This window comes from Dermochelys coriacea, chromosome 6 (assembly GCF_009764565.3).
Source record: "Dermochelys coriacea isolate rDerCor1 chromosome 6, rDerCor1.pri.v4, whole genome shotgun sequence".
Taxonomy (NCBI): domain Eukaryota; kingdom Metazoa; phylum Chordata; order Testudines; family Dermochelyidae; genus Dermochelys; species Dermochelys coriacea.
This window is the reverse complement of record NC_050073.1, coordinates 111,763,497-111,783,572: the sequence shown is the minus strand read 5'-3', so window position 1 is coordinate 111,783,572 and position 20,076 is coordinate 111,763,497. Positions and strand designations below refer to the sequence as shown.

General features: G+C 45.4%; 1 protein-coding gene across 2 annotated transcripts in view; it reads right to left on the bottom strand.

Moving 5' to 3' along the window:
* The window catches only part of CEP170B (centrosomal protein 170B), a 98,387-nt gene that overhangs the window by 39,789 nt on the left and 38,522 nt on the right, over positions 1-20,076 (bottom strand). For both annotated transcript variants that reach the window (XM_038404864.2, XM_038404865.2), the window contains exons 7-9: positions 7,657-7,770; positions 6,344-6,820; positions 2,311-3,074 (exon numbers count right to left, since the gene is read on the bottom strand). In XM_038404864.2, coding sequence (XP_038260792.1) covers positions 2,311-3,074; positions 6,344-6,820; positions 7,657-7,770 — 1,355 coding nt within the window. The remainder of the gene's footprint in view (positions 1-2,310; positions 3,075-6,343; positions 6,821-7,656; positions 7,771-20,076) is intronic.

Here is a 20,076-nt window from a genome sequence, read left to right as displayed (position 1 = left end):
GCGCCAGGGTGGACAATGCTATGTTGGTGGGAGACGCTTTCCTGCTGACATAGACTTGTTGGGGGTGGTTTAATTATGCCGCTGTAAGGTCTGTAGTGTAGACAAAGTATAAAACACTTTATACAGACATTTCCAAATTCGTACGGTATTTCAGTACATTCCCTATAAAATTAATCATCTGCCCTGCTAAATCCTTTTTCATCCAAGTAAAATTTAGTGTGACTATCAGGAAAAATTCGGATGGTAACGTGAATTAAGCTGTGGAAGAGTCTCTCCAGGGAAGCGATGGAAGATCCATCACTAGGGACTTTTAAAACCAGACTGGGCAGAGGACTCGATAACATACTGGCGAGAACAGCCCTGCACCATCAGAGAGATGGACCTGATGACCTAACAGGTCCTCTCCATCTCTCACTGCTATAATTTATCTCAAAGCACTTTACAATTAAGACACAAAACACCCCTGTGAGGATGAAATTATCATTATCTCTATTTTACAAAGCGGGAAAACTGCAGCACAGAGCAGTTTAGTGATGTGGTCAAGGCCTCTGGAAGTCGGTGGCAGAATCAAAATAAGAATCAAGTCATTTGACTCCCAAACTGCAGTGCTCTAACCATGAGAACATCCTTCTCCTTAGTGCCAAGATCTATTTAATTGGGGTATTTTTATACTGTTGCATTACGATTGATTATATATCAGGATCAAGGCCTCATTGAGCTGCATGCTGTTCAAACATTGACCCAACATTGCCCCTAAGAGCTTCCAATCTAGTTTAAGGGCTTATTTTTTACAGAGAAATAGCCCAGAAGAGATATTGCAGAATAGTTATTCTGTACTCGCTCTTCATGTGGACAATCTTATTAGTCTTTGGAAGTGGACTAAGCTAATCCCCAAAGAGGCACTCAATGAGGAATAAGCGTGTCCATGTGTGGCGCTAGTGCAGAATAGCTCCTGCGCTTTAAATTCACATCCTCACTTATTTCACACTAGCTTCCCCATGTAGACAATTCCTAAAATAACTTGCAGCGAGTGGGTGTAATAAACCATCGGAAGGAGGCGAAAAGGAGGATGAATGTGGAGTAGCAGAGATAAAATCACATGGATACATGGGCCAGCTAGTGCAGAGCTTCAGAGTCTGACTCAATTACAGGATTTTTTTTTCAAACTAGTTACTTTACCCTTTGCCTACATTTCTGTTATTTTTCACGTGCCTGTTTTACTTGAACCTCTGCCTGCTGCCTCTGTTGTTAAACCTGGAAATAGGCCAAGCTTTACAAAATAACTGGTTGTTTGGGGTGGTTGGGTTTTTTTGAGTTATCATTCATTTTACATTTTTTAAATTAAAACAGATACAACCATTTCCATGACCAACCCCACCCGGACACTCCCTTCCCTACAGCAATTAGTTGCTGTCTGCCTGGACAAGTCCCCTTAAACAAAACCAAATCACCCCCAACTAGGAGTTGGGGATGTCACTGGGACTCCTGAGTTAAAGAAAATCTGTCTTCCAGTTCAGCTTCTTTTGGCCTGCCAGGGAGAGCCTGCCAGGCAGAGTATATATGTCCCATATATTATTAACAGCAGGGCTGGAGGAAGTGGTGTAAAGAGCACGATGCATAATTAGATCCTGAACTTGCAAAGACTTGTGCATTCAAGCAGTCCTGTTGTGTAAAGTTACTCATGTGAACAAATCTTTGCAGAATCGACCCCTTCATTATTTTGAGCATCATGTTGCTCTTTGCTGGTACATTTGCAAGGCCATTCTTGTACCTTTGCATGAAAATCCTCTTCGGACACAAAGATGTGAGTTGCTGTAAAGTCCCCCGCCCCTTTTCAGATGGGTTTTTAATGGATATTTAACCACCATTTACGGTGCCCGTGTAACCCACTGACGAGTGTGAGACAGGATCCTGCCTGTGCCAGCTCCACAGAGGACAGGAATCCCTTAGAGCTCCCATCCAACTCACGCTCTTTAGCTGAAGCCTTCGCAGCTCGTATTTTTGGCTCAAGGGATATGTCAACACTGCACATGGCAGTGTTTCAGAGCCCAGGTCTACAGACAAGGCTAAGTGCTAAAATGGATGTATAGACATTCAGGCTCAGGGTCTGATGCCTAGGGATGGGGGTGGGCTGTTTGGCGCTCTAGCATAAGCCCATTGCCTTGAGTCTTTAGACCTGGGCTCTGAGACTAGCTGCCGCAGGCTGCCACCTTGCAGTGTAGACGTACCCTAGAGGTCCCTTGGTCAACCCCTGGTTTGTCAGCCAACAGTGATCACATTTATAAGAGGTGTTCCCTGGAGTGATTTTACCTGATCAATCATTTTCCGAGCTTCTTCTACTTCTTTATCTTGTGACTCCGTCTCAATGGTGTATGTGCCCGTTTCACTTAAACTGTCCTCCTCATCGTGCTTCCTAGCCTTGACCAATTTTGGGTCGGTAGGTGGTCCAGTGACAGGGTCTGGTGCAGACGATATTACTACCCGTGGAGCCACTGGCATCTGCAGAGGTGCTGGCTTCTCAGCGCTTGGCTTTCCAGCTTGAGAGTTCTCCCTCAGAAACTCAGCAGCAAAATCCTGAGCCATTTTAGACTTCCTCCCAATGCTGCCATAGTTCTTTGCAGACGGCCTTGAAGCAGAGGATGATGAGGAGCTGATCCGATCTTCTGTCTTCTCTCTCTTAAAGGAGCTGGATCTCTGTGTCCCCAAGGAGTTGCTGGCTGGCTTGCCTGCCTGGGCAGCCAGATGAGGAGGTGGCACTGTGCTACCAAGCTTCTCAGCGGGCATGGCAGCTTTGCGCTTTTCCACCTTGGTTTTCGGCATGGGATCCGTGTCGCTCTGGGAGGAGTGTGCGCTGTGTGTGAAAGACTGTGACCTCTTTTTACGAGGCGTGTCATCATCAAAGAACTCAATGACGAAGGCCTGCTGGTTATGCAGCATTTCCTGGGGGTCGCGTCTGATCTGGCGCTGAAGCCTGGCTTGCTCAGCTGCATGGTCACTGCTGGTGGTCTCCTTTTCTGCTGTGGGTGCAACGGGGTCTTCGGAATCGCTCTGTGTCCCATCTTCATGTCTGTTACCTGCAAATGATTACACGCAATTGAGTCCTACACTAATATTTCCCTGGAACCCTAATAACCACCTCCCAGCACGGTCAATCCTGAATTTTTCTCTTTGTAAAGGAATAGTTCATAGTGGGCACGCTGCAAAAGACACCTGTTTGATCTGGTGTTTAAAGAGAGCTGACGGTTTGAGTCCAAGAATGATGAAAGAGTGGGAAGTAGGGGAAGAGGTTGTAGGGAGCTGGCTGATGGAGTTCCTTTTTGAACACGGTTGGGGTTTTGCTTTTGTTGTTATTGTAAAATTAATTATGCGTCTAGAGCTTTTTATGTGCATCTTTTTTACCATTTAGATCAAAATAAATACATGTAATTATTTTACTATTCTGTGCAATTTCACTAGTCTCAAAGATTATCTTGTTTATGCATCATTTGTTGCGGGACAAAAATTACCCTGCAGAGCAGGGAAACAAAAAACAAGACAAAACAAAAGCCCTGTAGATTGCATTCCATGGACTCAAATCAAGATGATCAAAGAGCAGCAGGCTGATGGAATTCATAGCTAAAGCGCCTCTGAACTTCTATTTTCTCTCCCCCTTAGGACTTGCAGAATTTTCAGTTTTGTCTGAAGGATTAAGGTCATAAAATTCCAAACGTTATGTATATGGCTTCCACATCATTTCTTCACCATCCTGGCAAGGTTTATGGAAGGTTCTTGCTCATTAAGCTCTGTTTTGCACCAACAGTAGTAACATTTTTTAGTACAGAATCTCTGTAACATTTAATATCCCCCCCCCCCGCATTTAACCAACAGGGCATCCAAGGTGTGGGTGACTTGCCCAAGGACTTACAGTCATCAGGAGAACTGGGAAAAGACCTCTGTACTCTAGACCATACCCATGCGTGGTAAGAAGAGATGAGGTTTAACACCACGCAATTGAAAGGAAAACTGCACCTGTTTTGCAAATCCAAGTGGCCCAAGCACACTGGTAAAGAGCATTATGATATAACACTCAATCCCTGATGTAGCCTTTCAAAGATCTCACTAGCTCCTTCCTCAAGAAAAAGGCTGAGCAAGTAAATGGACCTTGCATTGTGCCCTGAAGGTCAATAAACTTGGTCTCTCTTGGACTGAGGTGAGCAGTAAGTTCTCAAGTTAAGGGCTGGGAACCCTGCTCTCAACGTTAAAATCTTGGGGTTGTGAGAAGAAGCTCCCTGGCTGATTTCAGATGTTATGACAGCACAGTAAGAGACTACATCTCTCCTCTGGTGGCCAGGACCCAAACCACAGAGTATTTACATCCGAGTGTCAAGACACCTGAACTGTTCCCAAAAGCAAAGAAGCAGCCAGTGAAGACCTCAGAAAACTGGTGTAAAATGTTCCTTGGGGCCAACAATGCTCATTAAGGAGGTGGCCAACTGTAGCTTCCAAGTGTTCTTCAAAGAGAGCCCCACATAGGAACGTGTTACACAGGAATCTGGAGGTAAAAAAGGCGTGGATAAACTTTGCAAAGTTCTCATCAGAGAATTGTCTGCCTACACACAGATGGACAAAAGACACTAACTAGGTATTTGATGAAAAGGAGACAATTATATGCATCAAATGCATAGTGAAACTTCACATTATCTCACACTCTCCCCTAACCTCATTTATACACTGAGCGGGGAGACACACACAGGGAGCTGTACAGAACACCATATGGGAAAATCCTAGGGACAGATGAGCAAATGCCTGCCACCAGCCCCTGGCATCTCTCTGAAAAGAGCACTATTCCAGTGCATTCCCATACACTACAGCCGGGGTTCACATCCGAATCAATAAAACCCAGTTGCATAGGGTACATCTACACTGCAGTTAGAAACCCATGGCTGGCCCATGCCAGCTAACTCGGGCTAAGGGGCTATTTAATCATGGTGTAGACGTTTGGGCTCTACCTGCAGCCCGATCTCTGAGACCTCCCACCTCTCAAGGTCCCAGAGCTCAGCCGCCGGCTAAGCCCGAATGTCTACACCACAATTACACAGCCCCTTAGCCCGAGCCAGCTGTGAGTTTTTAATTGCAGCGTAGACATACCCTTGAAGACACCAGAGCTCCTTCGCTATACAACCTTCTCAAACACTACATAACATGGCAGATTACGCCAAAGGTAAGCGAGACTGTCAACATCAGGAAATGGTTTCTTGGACAAGGGCCTAGCGACTTCTCCTATGAGGGAAGCTGGTGTCTTGCCATCCCGTAAAGGGCCATTAATCTCACCACTGGTGGACCTGAGAGTCCCCCTCCTTGACTTTATCAGACAGGAAGATTACAAACTGTAGCTCCTCCAGCACTTGCAAGGCCTCCATGAGCAAACTGGTGAAAATTCACAAGATGTTGCCTTTTCCCCATTTGACAGTGAATTGGGCTGATAGAGGTGGCCAAACTAGCTCAGGGCAAATAGATCGTGGGGAGAATTTTCAAAGGCACAGATGGACATTAGATGCCCAACTGTCAGAGACTGCCAGTAGCAAAGGGACACTGAACTATTTCCAGCCTTTGAAAATCTTCCCCTCCTTGTCTGCAAGAGATGACAGAAAACACCTCACAGTGACAGACTCTTCCCAAAGGCAGGTGACCTGGATTCACCTGGAACAGTTAGTTAAACAGTGGGGGAGGGAGGTTTCAGATACATTTTGGTTAAGGAAAAGAAACCTCTCTCACAGCCATGGCACAGAATTTCAGTAACCTCTGTCCCCACACCTCAGACTCTGCTCCTGGAGCTCTGGCCCCCACCCCATGTCCTTCCACTGTCATGGGATTGTGACTGTCCACTCTATACCAAGGTCAAGGGCAATTAGCTACATTTAGCAATTGTGAACCTAGTGCTAGAAAAGCAAACATCATTCCTACCATAACAGGAGGCCAAGAGAAGAGATTAACTAACGGTTAAACTTGTTTCTAACCTGCCTTAATGGCATGACGAAGAACTTGAACATCTGAAACGGAAACTCTGTTTGAGATGAGTATGTCTGACGACTTGCCGTGATAAAGCCAGGTGGGAACCAGGTTAGAACATTCCACTGCCAGCATCACAAGTGGCTTCTATGTCCAGCAGGTGGGCCGTCTGCCAGCTGAACTAGGCTTAGAAGTGTCGATAGTGATTATAAAAATACCTGTCACAGATAAGTGGTTCTTACCCTGTGAACTTTGGGCTGAGAAAAAGGGTAACATTTTCCCCCCACCCCCCTTACTTATGCTGTACTTGGAAGGCAAGCACACGGACTAGTCAGCATGAAAAACAACAGCTTACCTTTCAGTGTCCTCACATGAACCGGCAGATCACTCTTTGTACTATACACATCATCTCCCGGAGACTGCCTTCTCATCAAACTTGGGTCATTCTGAACCAGCCAATCAGCCACCTTGCTCTCCGCTGACATCATCTCTGTGTGACCCGCATCCTTACTGAAGGGTCTTCTCTGTCTGAGTGAAAACTTAGTTACATGATCTTTTATCTTTATTTTACCAGGGGTACAGTCATCAAATTCAATGGTAAAAGAGGCATGGCTTTGCACAACGGGTGGCACCACAGCATCAATGTCCTTCGTCGGGATTTCGTAGACCTGCGTTTCAGGAGATTTTGCCAGCTGTTGGAAATCCTTCGTTGGGATTTCGAAATAACTAGGTTCTCTTCTGAATGCATACACAGACTGTTCCTGGGAATCTCTATAAGCAATAACATTACCATTGATCTCCCCTTCATGCTGGGATATCTCCTTCGTTCTTTCTACAGATACAAAAATATGGAAGAACACACTTTACAGGCACCACATCACTGTTAGATTAAAAGCCTAAATTACTGGTACTGTACTGTATAGTCTGATTGTTTGTATACCACCCTCATCGCTGTAGTACCTGAGAACTTCAGTAAGCAATGTGACTAACATCTGTTATGTGTAGTTTTTTTATTCTCTCACTCCCCAGAAGAAGAATTGTGTGTGCAGTGGAATATTTATTTGGGTAGGTTTTTTGTTTTATTTTGGGAGGTTGTTGGGTTGGCTCCCCTCTAAATTTGTAGGTTGCTCAGTGTTTATGTTAGAGAATGCAGGATGATGAAGTGGACCTTGAACATGGAGCAGAAGGTGGTGGGGTTTGGGATGGTCCTTAGGTTCCTTTGCGACTTTATCCCAGAGTTAATAACTACAGCCAATTTATTCTTCAGTGTAATTTCTTAAGCCCAGATCCTGCATGACCACATCAGCATCTACTTAACTTTAGACACATAAGTGCTTGACTACCTGCGGATGTGAAGCGGGTATCAGAGCTTGATTTCTTAATGTATTAGTGTCCTCCATGGTGTTAACAGAAATCAAGAGGACCTGTTGGGGTAGTGTTCTTGGTATTTATTTATCTGGATTTAAAAGTGTATTACCAAGGCAACTTTCATTATTTGTCATTTCACACAATGTCAGGTAAAACGCATGTTATTTTATATCCCCTTATTCCCATTTTGGACAAATTTAAAGAGCACATGGAATTTTAGCCATTACAATTCTGAAAGAGGGTGTTGTGCAGCAGGAAATAAAAAGCATCAGTTTTCCCCCAAAAGACCATCTCCATTACCTGAATAATGTTCTTCTTGCCTTCTGTCCTCCTGCCTTTCTAGTTTGTTATTTGCATCATCTTCTCCCCACCATGAAGGCTGACCATAAAGGGGTGTGCGATAAGTAGCTGTCTCTGGGAAGGGAAAACAAGAAGTTACCATGACAGCAAATATCAGTAGGCGTTGGCTATCAGATTCATAAAGGCAACAGAGTACAGAGTCTGCTAACAGGAAGGTGCAAGTGGACTGATTGAGTCTCAATGGTCTTTCTTATACTTGCACTGTTTTCCAGCATTTCACTACAAAATATCATTGGCTCAAACTGCCAGTGTCTCCCCCCAATTTAGTTCAGACCCCAAGTTTTGTTGGGTGAGGGGAGCAGCGAAAAAGAAAGAAGGGGCAAAAAAAAAGGAGAGAAATTCCAATGAACACTTGTTTGCTTTTGGATTTTAAGTATTCCCTGCTGAGCTGCAAACCCAAACGTTAGCATTATATTATTGCCTAGAAATCAAAGAGCAACTCTACCACAATTCATTGTCCCAGCTGAGCAAAACGCAAAATAAATGTGAAAAAAGTGTAATGTTGAAAATCTGGAAGAATTTAAAGACATGGACGTCTTAATGGGGGATTTAACCTATTCCTTTAATCTTACAGTTCTCAATCCTGCAGTTCTACTGGATGCAAACCTCCAGGTGAAAATCATGGGAGCTTTGTCTTTGACAGATTGCAGGACTGGGCTTAGTATGGAAATACAAAGTAGTAAAGGTGAAGGGAGGTATAAATAAGAGGAGGTCTGCAGTAAAGGCCACATCCTGCCTATGACCCCAATCCTGAACAACACGATTGGGCTGGCAATTTCTTATGGTGACTTTTCACTGCAAAGTTAAGTGAGCTGCATTCAAGTTACTTCTCTCGCATTAGCTCAGCATGAGAGAGAGCAGCCACCCTGTGAAACGACACTCAAGCTGCTGCAAGATCCTGCATCTACACCAGTGCTACCAGGGCACATCTCACGGTTCCTAGTGCTGGGAATGCACTGAGCCTCATTACAAATCCTTTCTCAGTGTCCTATGGGAGACCTTCTCTCCTCGCTAGGCACATGGGTGTAAGTGGTGTGAGCTCGGCAACTCTTTACATTTAAACCAGTTTCGGCTGGGCACGCTCCAGATTTCTGTTAGCGACCTTCATTCCAACCCATGGCAAGCAGGGATCCTACCCTGAGCAATGACCTGTGCTGAATGTTGGTGCTGATCCGAACCATGCAACGTTTATACTGGAAAGAGGAGACTGATACAGCGCACGGGTTGGAAGAAATCCTTTCCACCATTACTTTCCCAAGACCAGAGGGATAGAGGCAGTGGATCCTCTGTGCGGCCACCACGTTATCTTCAGCCAACAAAGCCACAGAAAGTAATGTTGCTTGCCAAAGGCAACTCAGACTCATTATGGGCTGAGCACACTATACACCAAACTTCACTCCCTCATTCCCTCTCCAATGAAAAGCTGGATTGGCATTTATGAATTACAGAAGATGACTCTCAGGTTGATACATAAATATTGTCATGAGCAAATCTGCCCAACCTTGTTACGACCCTGCAGAATGATTGTGTCTAAAATCAGGGCCCCATCACACTGGCCATCTGCCCTCACGCCACACACACAAAACAGAGAGATGGTCCCTGCCCCAAAGAGTGAAAAAAACCTAGAGTTCTAGAGTTGCTGGATAACACCATGTAACCCATATGATGCAAAGTACAACTCACACAACTCATACAGTTACTTGTAGCCACTTTCTACACTACGAAATTAGATCGAATTTATAGAAGTTGGTTTTGTAGAAAGCGTTTTTATACAGTCGAGTGTGTGTCCCCACACAAATGCTCTAAGTGCATGTAGTCGGCGGAGTGTGTCCACAGTACCGAGGCAACCGTCGACTTCTGGAGTGTCGCACTGTGGGTAGCTATCCCACAGTTCCCGCAGTCTCCGCCGCCCATTTGAATTCTGGGTAGAAATCCCAGTGCCTGATGGGGCTAAAACATTGTCACGGGTGGTTCTGGGTACATATCATCAGGCACCCCTTCCCTCCTTCCTTCCGTGAAAGCAAGGGCAGACAATCGTTTTGCGCCTTTGTGCAGACGCCATACCATGGCAGGCATGGAGCCTGCTCAGCTAACCATCACCATCTGTCTTCTGGGTGCTGGCAGACGCGATACTGCATTGCTACACAGCAGCAGTTTATTGCCTTTGGCAGCAGACAGTGCAATATGATAGGTAGCCGCCGTCGATGTAGTCCTGGGTGCTCTTTTAATCGACCTCAATGAGGTCAGGGGCACCTGGGCAAACATGGGAGAGACTCAGCCAGGTCATTTCCCTTTTAAGTTTAGTCTCATGGCGATTGAGTCCTACTAGCAGTGCACAGTCTTTTAATCAGCAGCCAGCAGAAGACAATGGGCAGAAATCATACTGCACCGTCTTCCGCCGAGCACAAAGGAGATGACGATGGCTAGCGGTCGTACTGTACAGTCTGCTGCCAGCAAGATGTATAAAGATAGATGAAGTGGCTCAAAACAAGAAATAGACCAGATTTGTTTTGTATTCATTTTCTCCTCCCTCCTCCATGAAATCAACGGCCTGCTAAACCCAGTTTTGAGTTCTATCCTCAAGGTTTTGAGTTCTATCCTTGAGGGGGCCATTCAGTTTCTTGCAACGCCACTCCCTTTGTTGATTTTAATTCCCTGTAAGCCATGTCGTCAGTCGCCCCTCCCTACGTCAGGGCAACGGCAGACAATCGTTCCGCGCCTTTTTTCTGTGCAGGCGCCATACCACGGCAAGCATGGAGCCTGCTCAGATCACTTTGGCAATTAGGAGCACATTAAACACCACATGCATTATCCAGCAGTATATGCAGCACCAGAACCTGGAAAAGCGAAACCGAGCGAGTAGGCAACGTCAGCACGGTGATGAGAGTGATGAGGACATGGACACAGACTTCTCTCAAAGCACGGGCCCTGGCAATGTGGGCATCATGGTGCTAATGGGGCAGGTTCATGTGGTGGAATACCGATTCTGGGCTCAGGAAACAAGCACAGACTGGTGGGACCGCGTAGTGTTGCGGGTCTGGGACGATTCCCAGTGGCTGCGAAACTTCCGCATGCATAAGGGCACTTTTATGGAACTTTGTGACTTGCTTTCCCCTGCCCTGAGGCGCAAGAATACCAAGATGAGAGCAGCCCTCACAGTTGAGAAGCGAGTGGCAATAGCCCTGTGGAAGCTTGCAATGCCCGGTCAGTCGGGAATCAATTTGGAGTGGGCAAATCTACTGTGGGAGATGCTGTGATGCAAGTAGCCAATGCAATCAAAGATTTGCTGATATCAAGGGTAGTGACCCTGGGAAATATGCAGGTCATAGTGGATGGCTTTGCTGCAATGGGATTCCCTAACTGTGGTGGGGCAATAGACAGAACACATATCCCTATCTTGGCACCGGAGCACCAAGCCAGCGAGTACATAAACCGCAAGGGGTACTTTTCAGTAGTGCTGCAAGCACTGGTGAATCACAAGGCACATTTCACCAACATCAACGTGGGATGGCCGGGAAAGGTACATGATGCTCGCATCTTCAGGAACTCTGGTCTGTTTCAAAAGCTGCAGGAAGGGACTTTCTTCCCAGACCAGAAAATAACCACTGGGGATGTTGAAATGCCTATACTTATTCTTGGGGACTCAGCCTACCCCTTAATGACATGACTCATGAAGCTGTACACAGGCAGCCTGGAGAGTAGTCAGGAGCTGTTCAACTACAGGCTGAGCAAGTGCAGAATGGTGGTAGAATGTGCATTTGGACGTTTAAAAGCGCGCTGGCACAGTTTACTGACTCGGTTAGACCTCAGCAAAACCAATATTCCCACTGTTATTACTGCTTGCTGTGCGCGCCACAATATCTGTGAGAGTAAGGGGGAGATGTTTATGGTGGGGTGGGAGGTTGAAGCAAATCGCCTGGCTGCTGGTTACGCACAGCCAGACACCAAGGCAGTTAGAAGAGCACAGGAGGGTACGGTGCGCATCAGAGAAGCTTTGAAAACCAGTTTCATGACTGGCCAGGCTACGGTGTGAAAGTTCTCTTTGTTTCTCCTTGATGAAACCCCCCCGCCCCTTGGTTCACTCTACTTCCCTGTAAGCTAACCACCCTCCCCTCCTCCCTGCGATCACCGCTTGCAGAGGCAATAAAGTCATTGTTGCTTCACATTCATGCATTCTTTATTAATTCATCACACAACTAGAGGGATAACTACCAAGGTAGCCCAGGAGGGGTGGTGGAGGAGAGAAGCACCAGGAGGGGTAGTGGAGGAGGGAAGGACAAGGCCACACAGCACTTTAAAAATTTAAAACTTATTGAATGCCAGCCTTCTGTTACTTGGGCAATCCTCTGGGGTGGAGTGGCTGGGTGACCAGAGGCCCGCCCACCGCGTTCTTGGGCGTCTGGGTGAGGAGGCTATGGAAGTTGGAGGAGGGTGGTTGGTTACACACAGGCTGTAGCGGCTGTCTGTGGTCCTGCTGCCTTTCCTGCAGCTCAACCATACGCTGGAGCATACTAGTTTGATCCTCCAGCAGCCTCAGCATTGAGTCCTGCCTCCTCTCATCACGCTGCCGCCACCTTTCAGCTTCAGCCCTCTCTTCAGCCCGCCACCTCTCCTCCCGGTCATTTTGTGCTTTCCTGCACTCTGACATTGTCTGCCTCCATGCATTCGTCTGTGCTCTGTCAGTGTGGGAGGACAGCATGAGCTCAGAGAACATTTCATCGCGAATGCGTTTTTTTCGCCTTCTGATCTTCACTAGCCTCTGGGAAGGAGAAGATCCTGTGATCCTTGAAACACATGCAGCTGGTGGAGAAAAAAAAAGGGACAGTGGTATTTAAAAAGACACATTTTATAGAACAATGGGTACACTCTTTCACGGTAAACCTTGCTGTTAACATTACATACATAGCACATGTGCTTTCGTTCCAAGGTTGCATTTTGCCTCCCCCCAGCCTGTGGCTAGCCCCTCCACCCTCTCCGTGGCTAACAGCAGCGAACATTTCTGTTCAGCCACAGGCAAACAGCCCATCAGGAAAGGGCACCTCTGAATGTCCCCTTAAGAAAAGCATCCTATTTCAACCAGGTGACCATGAATGATATCACTCTCCTGAGGATAACACAGAGAGATAAAGAACGGATGTTGTTTGAACGCCAGCAAACATACACTGCAATGCTTTGTTCTACAATGATTCCCGAGTACATGCTACTGGTCTGGAGTGGTAAAGTGTCCTACCATGGTGGATGGAATAAGGCTGCCCTCACCAGAAACCTTTTGCAAAGGCTTTGGGAGTACATCCAGGAGAGCCGCGAATGCCACGGCAAATTAATCATTAAACATGCTTGCTTTTAAACCATGTACAGTATTTTAAAAGGTACACTCACCAGAGGTCCCTTCTCTTCTTGGCGGGTCTGGGAGACAGCCTTGGGTGGGTTTGGGGGATACTGGCTCCAGGTCCAGGGTGAGAAACAGTTCCTGGCTGTCGAGAAAACCGGCTTCTCCATTTGCTTGCTGTGAGCTATCTTTCTCGTCCCCAAAACCTGCTTCCGCGTTGCCTCCATCTCCACTGAAGGAGTCAAACAACACGGCTGGGGTAGTGGTGGCTGAACCCCCTAAAATGGCATGCAGATCATCATAGAAGCAGCATGTTTTGGGCTCTGACCCGGAGCTGCCGTTCGCCTCTCTGGTTTTCTGGTAGGCTTGCCTCAGCTCCTTAAGTTTCACACGGCACTGCTTCGGGTCCCTGTTATGGCCTCTGTCCTTCATGCCCTGGGAGATTCTGACAAATGTTTTTGCATTTTGAAAACTGGAACGTAGTTCTGATAGCACGGATTCCTCTCCCCATACAGCGATCAGATCCCGTACCTCCCGTTCGGTCCATGCTCGAGCTCTTTTGCGATTCTGGGACTCCATCATGATCACCTCTGCTGATAAGCTCTGCATGGTCACCTCTGCTGATGAGCTCTGCATGGTCACCTACAGCTTGCCACACTGGCCAAAACAGGAAATTGAAATTCAAAAGTTCGCGGGCCTTTTTCTGTCTACCTGGCCAGTGCATCTGAGTTGAAAGTGCTGTCAAGAGCGGTCACAATGGAGCACTCTGGGATAGTTCACGGAGGCCAATACTGTCTAATTGTATCCACAGTACCCCAAATTCGACCCAGCAAGGCCGGGGGTGGAGCAAGGAAATCGATTTTAAGAGCCTTTTAAGTCGAAAAAAGGGCTTCGTCATGTGGAGGGGTGCAGGGTGAAATCGATTTAACGCTGCTAAGTTTGACCTCAACTCCTAGTGTAGACCAGAGCTTAGCCTTTATCAGGCAGTAACCTCTACTCAGGCAGACGTCTCCTGCGTTGGGATTCAATGAAGCGCTATGCGATTTCAGGGATTCAGTCAAATCGATCTCAGTGCAATATCAGGTCTTTGTAATGAGAAAACGATGGCTAATGGAACTGATCAAAAAGTTTCATTCAAAAACACTGCCCCCATGAAATCTGGCCACGCGGGGAAAAAACCCAAACATTTTCATGAACATAACCAGACTTTTCTAGAAATGTTCTCTATTCCCCCGCCGCGGGAAACGGTTATCATTTATTATTCATTTTCCGATGGTGTCTTGGCAATGCCAGTTTTGATTGGTCAGCTGAGTCACATGGTGCAAATTCCCCACTAAAGTTAATTGAGATGAGGGTCCTAGGTATTCAGGGCATTTTTTCACACGTTTGCAAAACATTTAGCTGATCCTGATTAGGGCCTCTGGGTGCTACTGTAGTATAAAGAGTAAAGATTATACCCCCTAGCTTGCCCGAGACAAGATTTTCATTGCTTATTTAAAGAGGCATGTAAAATAACTTTCATTTGTCATTCTCAGCACGGTGAGGGACCAAGAGCGGATGGCACACTTGGGCTAGCAGATGTTCATAGCAATTTTGCAAGGATGCATATCTGTACTCTTGAGCCCCTCATACCTATGCATTAGATGTTTCCAGCAATGACAGCTATCAGCATGTCCATTATTGGACATATTTTAAATCCTGTTTTCTTCTATCGCATCATATTCAAGTTACAACTGCCTAGACAGCCGTTACTTGACTTGTGCTTTCAAACCACACACTGAGCTGCTTGAAAAGAATCGTCGGATTGCCCTGCACTGATCTATCCTGCCAGCTTAGTGTGGAAAGGGTGGGAATTAGTTTTTATTGCTATGGCAGCAATAGGATATACAGTTAAAAAGTACGCCTGAAGTAAGAGTTAACCCTCCTCTCCCCACAAACCTAACAACCACCGATTGGAATATTTTAGAAGAAATCTAATTGAGAAACTAACAAATCCGGAATGCTGGCTTTGAAAATGACAGTCCAAATATAGTAATTTTGTTTTAAAAATACAGCATTTACTGACCACAGGCCCTGCTCAAGGGCTTTTCTTCATGTATGGAAATTATAAACATATGATCTCTCGTAGGACTACAGATCAAGTGAGGTTGAAAACTTATTTTATGTACTTTCTCCCCACAGCATTTAAAAGAAAGCTACATTCACAGTGCTCCTGTGACCTTTTAAAATTCAAAGGAGAAAGATTTCTCACTATGAATAAATTGTAACTGCTAAGTGAAAGGTATCAAAAATAGGGACCGGCAAACCATTTAAAAAAAGGAGTAAGAAGTGACCAAAACCTTTAAGAACATAAGAATGGCCTTACTGGGTTAGAGCAGTGGTCTATCTAGCTCACTAGCCTGTCTTCCGACAGTAGCCGATGCCAGTGCTTCAGAGAAAATGAACAGAACAGGTAATCACCAGGTGATCCATCCTGTGTTGCCCATTCTGGCAAACACAGGCTAGGGACACTTCAGAGCATGGTTTTCAATCTCTGCCCATCCTGGCTAATAGCCATTGACGGACCTATCTTCCAGGAACTTATCTTGTTCTTTTTTGAACCCTGTTATAAAAGTCTTAGCCTTCACAACATCCTCCGACAAAGAGTTCCACAAGTTGATTGTGCATTTTGTGAAGAAATATCTCCTTTTGTTTGTTTTAAACCTGCTGCCTATTAATTTCATTTGGTGACCCCTAGTTCTTGTATTATGAGAAGGAGTAAATAACATTTCCTTATTTACTTGCTCCACACAGGCATGATTTTATAGACTTCTATCATATTCCCCTTAGTCGTCTCTTAGTTCTGACAGAATTTCAGGGTCTCAATGTGTGGATGAGATGATGGTGTAGGGAGCAGGGGTTCAGATTTATTAGGAACTGGAGAACTTTTTGGGAAAGAGGGAGTCTATACAGGAAGGATGGGTTCCAACCAAACCAAAATGCAACCAGATTGCTGGCATGTAAAAATTAAAAAGGTCATACAGCAGTTTTTAAACTAAGAGCTGAGGGAAGGCCGACAGCTGCAGAGGAGCACGTGGTTCGGACAAGGACATCCCTGAGGGGAGGATTTGCTTGAAACTATAGTAAAGAACAGAATCATCAGATGCATAGATGAACATGATTTGTTGGGGAAGGGTCAATGTGGCTTTTGTAAAGGGAAATCATGCTTCACCAATCTACTAGAATTCTTTGAGGGGTGAACAAGTATATTGTAACAAAGTTCCTCCTCTGCCTTGGTGGGTCCTGCGCTTATTGGCGGATTTTCTTGCCTCAGAGGTTCACGGCAGCCCCTCAGTTTGGCCACTTTCGTGGCTCAAATCTGCCGTTCACGCAGTTAGACTCATCACTGGCCAGCATGGGAAAAGGAAGAAGAACGATCCCTGCAGTGTCTGCTGATGCACCTAGTGGATCGGGGAACAGGCCAGAGACCTTCCCCTCTGGTGGAACCCACAGCCCAGTTCAACTCCTCCAGTATCAAGTAGGGAGTTGGAGGGATGGGGGGAACCGGACCCACCTTCTATTCTGGGATCCAGCCCAGGGCCCTATGGATTTCAGCTGTCTACAGTGGCTCCTGGAACAGCTGTGCGACAGCTACAACTCCCCGGGCTACTTCCCCATGGCCTCTTCCCAGCACCTTCTTTATCCTCACCACAGGATCTTCCTCCTGGTGTCTGATAATGCTTGTACTCCTCAGTTCTCCAGCAGTCCGCCTTCTTACTCTCAGCTCCTAATGCCTCTTGCTCCCAGCTCCTCACACGCGCACCACAAACTGAAGTGAACTCCTTTTTAAACCCAGGTGCCCTGATTAGCCTGCCTTAATTGATTCTAGCAGCTTCTTGATTGGCTGCAGGTGTTCTAATCAGCCTGTATGCCTTAATTGTTTCCAGAAAGTTTCTGATTGTTCTGGAACCTTCTCTGTTACCTTACCCAAGGAAAAGGGACCTACTTAACCTAATACTGGGGCTAATATATCTGCCTTCTATCAGTTTTCTGTAGCCATCTGGCCCGATCCAGTCACAATATGGACAAGGGGGATTCAGTGGATATAGATTGCTTGGACTTTCAGAAAGCCTTTGACAGAGTCCCTTATGAAAAGCTCTTAAGTAAAGTAAGCAATCATGGGATTAGAGGATCAGTAACTGCTTAAAAGACAGGAAATAAAGGGTAGGACTAAAGGGTCAGTTTTTAGATTGGAGAGAGGTAAATAATGGTGTCCCCCAGGGGTCTGTACAGGGACAAGTACTGTTCAACATATTCGTATATGATCCGGAAAAAGGTGTAAACAGTGAGATGGCAAAATTTGCAGATGATACAAAACTACGCAAGATAGTTAAGTCCAAAGCAGGCTGCAAAGAGTTACAAAGGGATCTCACAAAACTAGGGGACCGGAGAACAAAATGGAAGATGAAATTCAATGTTGATGAACGCAAAGTAATGCACATTAGAAAACATAATCCCAACTATATATACAAAATGATGGGGTCTAATTTAGCAGTTACCACTCAAGAAAGGGATCTAGGAGTCACTGTGGATAGTTCTCTGAAAACATCCACTCAATGTGCAGCAGCAGTCAAAAAAGCTGAAAGAATGTTAGGAACCATGAGGAAAGGGATAGATAATAAAACAGAAAATATCGTCATGCCACTATATATATTTATGGTATGCTCACATCTTGAATACTGTGTACAGTTCTGGTTGCCCAATCTCAAAAAAGTTATATTAGAATTGGAAAAGGCACAGAGCAGGGCAACAAAAATGATTAAGGGTATGGAACAGCTTGCATTTGAGGAGAGATTAAAAAGCCTGGGACTTTTCAGCTTGGAAAAGAGATGACTAATGGGGGATATGATAGATATCTGAACAGTGTGGAGAAATTGACTAGAGAAGTGTTATTTACTCTTTCACAGAACACAAGAATCAGGGGTCACCCAATGAAATTAATTGGCAGATGGTTTAAAGCAAACAAAAGGAAGTACTTCCCCACATAACACAGAGTTAACCTGTGGAACTCATTGTCAGGGGATGTTGTGAAGGCCAAAACTATAAGAAGGTTCAAAAAAGAATTAGATAAGTTCCTGGAGGATAGGTCCATCAATGGCTATTAGCCAAAGTGTTCAGGAATGCAACCCCATGGTCTGGGTGTCACTAAACCTCTGACTGCCAGAAGCTGGGAGTGGACAATAGGGGATGGATCACTTGATATTTGCCAGTTTGATTCATTCCCTTTGAAGCAGCTGGCATTGGCCAGAGTCAGATGACAGGATATTGGACTAGATGGACCGTTGGTCTGACCCAGTATGGCCATTCTTATATAACTGTGAAGACAGAATGAAAACTGGGGTGGAGGGAAGCCAAAAAAAAGAAAACAAAACAAAAATTGACTAGTTGTATCCTCAGCCCCTCTTTCCAGCTGCTTTAAGCTGCTCCAGCAGCCATAGAAGGGCAACTGGGTATTCCCCTTGTGTAATGGATCCATGAGTGACAAAGATGGCCCAATGCCCAATGTAAGGAGCATATCAAAGTTGGAAGAGGCATGGTCAGAGTGCATTGCTCTCAGTGACCATTCTAGCCAGCACGCATTAGAGCAGCCTAAAGCCTGCTCTAACTTACACTGCCAGGACTGAAAGCCAATTAATGCCCTCCTCCTCCTCGGGGGCACCGAACAGCACACAGAGTCTGCCCACGTGGCTTTGTCAGCAAGATCAGATTGTATGTAGTATGTTAAAAAGTATCAGTATTGTAAGATTAAATATTTGGGGAGGGGGGAAGAGAAGAGAACTTCATTTGTTTTGCGGTCATTCTGCTGTCCCTGATCATCCTATAAGGATAAGGGAATAAATTACAACTTCATTCCACTCAACTTCCAAGTTGAATGCAAAGGGCACAGCTAGAAGGGGAGGGGACTGCATTTCTCTCTTTTTATGTCTGGCTAAAATATTTTAGGAACCATTAATTTTCCATCACATTTTAGCTTCTAAATTAAACCTGATTTGAAATAAGCAATTATATTAAGTGAGCGGAGCTTGCTAACTTTCAACTCTAACCCAAAGGGCCAGATCCTCAGCTGATGTAAATCTGCATAGGTCCACTGACTTCAGCAGAGCTATACTGGTTTACACCAACTGAGGATCTGGCCCCAAAAGGAGAATTTCTTACAATCTGTGGGGAATTATGGATGATAAGATTTTGCCCGCCCTATTATACACACCAACCACCTTAGACACAAGTTGCCTTAAATCCACAGGGCTGTTGGGAATGCACAGAAACATGGAAACTGCCCAAACTGCTGGTGCCAGGAGGAGCATAAATGAAAAATAACTACTCAGTCATTTAAATCATATTACGGTCCGCCTGATTGATAGCAGCTCATTACCATCCCTCCCAACGTCATGCCAATCTGTCCAGATGTTACCAAATTATTCAAACATATTTCTTGGCTCATCAATTCAGGCAGAAAGTCTGAAAACTATTCTTGTAGATGACAGAACTGAGATCAGCATGAGCATTCAGCTAGACAAATATTGAATGATTGGTGACAGTGTCATACAGAGAAGGCTACTGACATGCATGTGTTCTGTTCAGCAATTTACTCCTGTAATGGGGGATGGGTAGTTTTTTTTTTTTTTTTAAAACAAAAGTGATAAGGCAACAAAGGTCCGGACCAAAAATGCAGTCCAGCTGCACAAGGAAAAGAGGAAACTATGCATTAATGCAGCCACTCTAACAGCTTCCTGAGAGAAAGCTCTCACTTTAAACATGCAGCTTTGATCATGACGGGGTTCCATTTCTTTGATAATATAACTGATGGGGTTCCTGGCAGCCTCCTGATTTAGTGCTAAAGGCTGGTACTTACCCAGTAGCCCAAACGAGGTTAAAATTACAAAGGAAAAGAGACAATAATGGTAAGTTCCTTTGCTGACGAGAACATAATCAGGTTTTGAAGCTTGCTATTCACAACAAAAGCATCAGAAACCTACACTCTCTCAATCAAG